We start from the raw sequence: 4299 nt of genomic DNA, 5'->3' as shown, positions 1-4299 counted from the left end.
TCTTGTGTTTCTCCCCTTCAAACCCGTCAATGGCCAGCTGCAACTCATCGGTACCCCCATGTGATGAGAATAATGTTCTCCCTTGATTCTCAGGAGAATTGGCTTTGTATTTATATATAACTTGATTACAGATTACATGGTTACAATGTAACAACTCTAACGGAATACTAACTATGCTTACATCATAATCACAAGAGGTTAGACAAGTGGGAAGAAGACTCTAGAATATACAACTGTACAGCTAATATTGATTACGTGGCAGTGATACTCTTAACATCCCCCCGCAAACCCAACCCGGCAGGTTTATGACGAAGGTTGAGTTTGGAGCACAACAATGCAAACCTAGGGGAAGCAAGGCCCTTGGTGAGTATGTCTGCGAGCTGATCAGTTGTAGAGAGGAATCGAACCACCAAATCCTTCTTAGCAACCTTGTCCTGGACAAAATGAAAATCAATCTCGATGTGCTTTGTTCGAGCATGGAACACCGGGTTTGCTATAAGGTAAGTCGCTCCCACATTGTCACACCACAAGACCGGTGGAGAAACTAATGTAACATGAAGTTATCGCAACAATGATTGCAACCGAGTAAGTTCTGTGGTTGCTAAAGCTAGAGCACGATACTCACTCTCCGTACTAGACCGAGCAATAATATTTTGTTTGCGAGACTGCCATGATACAAGATTATTGCCCAAAAATATCAAATATCCACCCGTTGATTTTCGATCATTAGGGCAGCTAGCCCAATCAGCATCTGAAAAAGCACTCAATGTCAAAGAGGAGCTGGATCGAAGTTGAAGACCCATAGAGATGGTACCCTTAAGATACCGTAAAATTCCCTTAACAACCAGCCAATGCTCATCAGTGGGAACAGCCATAAATTGACACACCTTGTTCACCGCAAAGGAAATGTCAGGTCTAGTCAAAGTAACATATTGAAGCGCCCCAACAATACTCCGATACTCCGAAGGATCGGTAAGAGGAGTCCCAGAGGACCGTGATAAGCGTGTAGTGGATGATAGAGGAGTAGACAATGGCTTGGAACCCTCCATATGCGACCGATTGAGTAGATCAAAAATATATTTTTGTTGGGTGAGAAGTAAACCCGTGTCATTTGGGGTAAGCTCAATCCCCAAGAAAAACCGAAGTGGCCCCAAGTCTTTTAAGGCAAACTCTTTCCCCAATTTGGATATAAGAATGCATAGATGAGATGAGTCATTCCCTGTGAGGATGATATCATCCACATACACAAGGAGATAGGCAATAACACCCTCAGAGTGATACATAAATAAGGACGCATCAGTCTTTGAGGCCATAAATCCGATGCTAACCAGAAAATCATGAAGGCGTTGAAACCAAGCCCGCGGGGCTTATATAAGCCCATACAACGAACGCCGTAATTTACAAACATGATCTGGGTGCCTTGTATCTATGAACCCGGGTGGCTGGCGCATATACAACTCTTCGGTGATATAGCCATTTAGAAATGCATTATTGACGTCTAATTGCCGCAAATCCCACCCCGATGACACGGCAATGGAGAGAACCGTGCGTATGGTGGCCGGTTTAACTACCGGGCTGAAAGTCTCGGTGTAGTCCAACCCAGCCTCTTGACTATAACCCTTGGCTACCAAACGAGCCTTATACCTCTCAAGTGAACCATCCGCTCGTCTCTTAATTTTGAATAGCCATTTACATCCAATAATGTTTCGATCAGCAAGTGGAGGTGTAAGAACCCAAGTGCCATTTTGAATTAATGCATCAAATTCTGCTACCATAGCAGCCCTCCACTCAGCCGATTTGGATGCTTGAGAATAACAAGTGGGCTCAGTCTGTTGAGCCATAACAGTGATAAAGGCTAATGGGAAAGAATGAGAAGAAGCATAATAGCTCTTGGGCAGCCTTGTTGCATGCATACCATCTTGAGACCTTGTAACCATATGATGTGAACGAATGGATGTAACATCGGGCTGCCTAATTTGTGGAGCAACCACAAGAGGAAGAGACCCATCAATATTTATATATGTAGGCCCATCACTGTTAATATATGCAGTCCCATTACCAGTGGTACATTCAGGCCCAATCTCAGTTGAAATAGGCTGGAGATCCACCATGTCACTAGTGTGAGTCATAACAAGAGACCCAAGTTGTGGTGAACTCGCAGGCACATTCACCTGGGTAAGTGGTTGTTGTGAAACTACAGGTTGTTGTACAAGAGTGGGTGGAGGAATGGACTGCGTCTGAGATGAACAGATGGGTATATCCGAGATATCCAAATGAGGATTAGATGAACCAGGTGTAGTGGAACCCAACGACCAAGAACCCAATGAAGTGGAACCCGAAAATGGATGAAACTCATTAGGTGAAACAGAGGAGACTGAAGCACCAGAGAATGGAAATAATAGTTCATCAAAGACAACATGGCGAGACATGATGACCTTACCCATGGTTGGATTAAAGCATCGATACCCCTTGTGTTGTGAGGAATACCCCAAAAATATGCATTGGGCTGACCTGAACTGAAGCTTGTGGTTATTATATGGACGAAGAAGTGGGTACAAGGCACACCCAAAGGTTTTAAGGAAAACATAGTCAAGTTGTTGTCCAAATAAACAATGGTAAGGGGAATCACCTTGTAGGACCACGGAAGGAAGACGATTGATCAAGTGTACAGCTGTGTCAAAAGCATATGACCAGTAGGATAAAGGAAGAGAAGAATGAGCCAAGAGGGTGAGACCCACTTCCACAATATGTCTATGTTTCCTTTCCACAGCCCCATTTTGCTCAGAGGTGTGTGGACAAGAAAGCCGATGGATTACCCCACAGGATTGCAAGAACTTGGAGAGAGACCTGTACTCACCTCCCCAATCAGACTGAAAGTACTTGATATTAGTACTAAACAAGTTCTCAACCATAGCCTTGAAAATCTGAAATACAGATAGTACATCTGATTTATTTGCTAAAGGATAAAACCAAACAAATCTGGTATAGTCATCCATGAATAGTACATAGTACCTATAGCCTGTAACAGATAATAGTGGTGCTGGTCCCCAGAGATCAGAGTACACACGCTCAAGTGGTGAAGATGTGGAAGAGACCGAGGTACCAAATGGTAGTTTGTGAGCTTTGCCAAGTTGACATGCCACACAGAGAGTGTCCGAAGAAGTGGAAGACACTGGTAAAGCAGCCTTGTGAAGAACGTGTCGAACCACTGAGTAAGAGGGATGACCAAGTCTTGCATGCCATTGACTAGAAGAAGCTTTAATGCCAGATAGAGCCTGCTTATTGTTGAAAGAGTGCTGAGAGAGAACTAATTCGTATAAGCCATCCCTAATCGGTCCTTGGAGTAGAATATTCCCCGAGGATGGATCCTTGACATAGAAATGATAAGGATGAAATTCGAAATACACATTGTTATCCAAAGCAAAACGATGTACTGATAGTAGATTAGTATGAATTTGTGGAACATGAAGGATATATTTAAGAGAGAAAACAGAATTATTATGTGAAACAGTACTAGAACCAGCATGCAAGATAGGCAAACCTGAGCCGTTTCCAATCTTCACTGAGTCTGATCCTTGATAAGAACCATGAATGTTCAGTGCTCCAAGATCCGAAGTGATGTGATTGGTGGCTCCAGAATCAGGATGCCACACCTGCTCAGTGGTAGATGGAGCAACCAGGTATGCATTTGGCGAACCAGAAGAACCATTAGTGGTAGCACCATTTGAAGAATAGCGTTGGTAGCAAGAAGATGCCAGATGGCCATTGCGACCACAAATCTGGCAAATCATAGATCGGGAGAAAGGCACAGAGTTGCCCTGGACGCTGATCAGAGTAATAGCGGCCTCGACCACGACGATTTCCTTGATCAGAGTAATAGCGGCCACGTCCACGACCACGCCGTATCCCAGGATCAGATGGTGTTGGAGCAGAGGTCTGGACTTTAGATGTGGTCTGAGCTACCTGTGCAGATGCATTGGTAATATCAGCCAAAACATGCTAAGATTGCATCTCCTCAATAAGAAGCATCCCATGAAGATCAGCCAAACGGACTAGAGAGTCCCTTGTAGACACAGAGGTGACAAATGAACTATATTCAGGTCCAAGACCTGCAAGAGTATACAGAACAAGGTCCTCATCGAAAACTGGTTTAGAAACCAATGCCAATTCATCCACAATGGCCTTGACTCGAAGAAGATAGGTGCTCATAGAATCACCACCCTTCTTGAGATTGAGTAGACTCATTCGGAGTTGCATGAGTCTCGCCGGAGAAGGAGAAGCAAAAGAAGCCTCCAAATG

The 4299-nt window shown here is 44.1% G+C and overlaps 1 protein-coding gene across 1 annotated transcript; it reads right to left on the bottom strand.

The window, feature by feature from the left end:
- Positions 1 to 560: 560 nt before the first annotated feature.
- Positions 561 to 1313, bottom strand: LOC122659409 (uncharacterized mitochondrial protein AtMg00810-like). Its single transcript, XM_043854524.1, has one exon. The coding sequence runs from the start codon at positions 1311 to 1313 to the stop codon at positions 561 to 563; it is 753 nt and encodes a 250-aa protein (XP_043710459.1).
- Positions 1314 to 4299: the final 2986 nt, after the last annotated feature.

The sequence above is a fragment of the Telopea speciosissima genome, chromosome 4 (genome assembly GCF_018873765.1).
Source record: "Telopea speciosissima isolate NSW1024214 ecotype Mountain lineage chromosome 4, Tspe_v1, whole genome shotgun sequence".
NCBI lineage: Eukaryota > Viridiplantae > Streptophyta > Magnoliopsida > Proteales > Proteaceae > Telopea > Telopea speciosissima.
The sequence above is the reverse complement of the archived record's forward strand: the minus strand, read 5'-3'. Positions and strand labels throughout refer to the sequence as shown.

Coding starts and splice junctions, on each gene's coding strand:
- LOC122659409 (XM_043854524.1), bottom strand. CDS start 1,313: ATGGCCTCAAAGACTGATGCGTCCTTATTTATGTATCACTCTGAGGGT.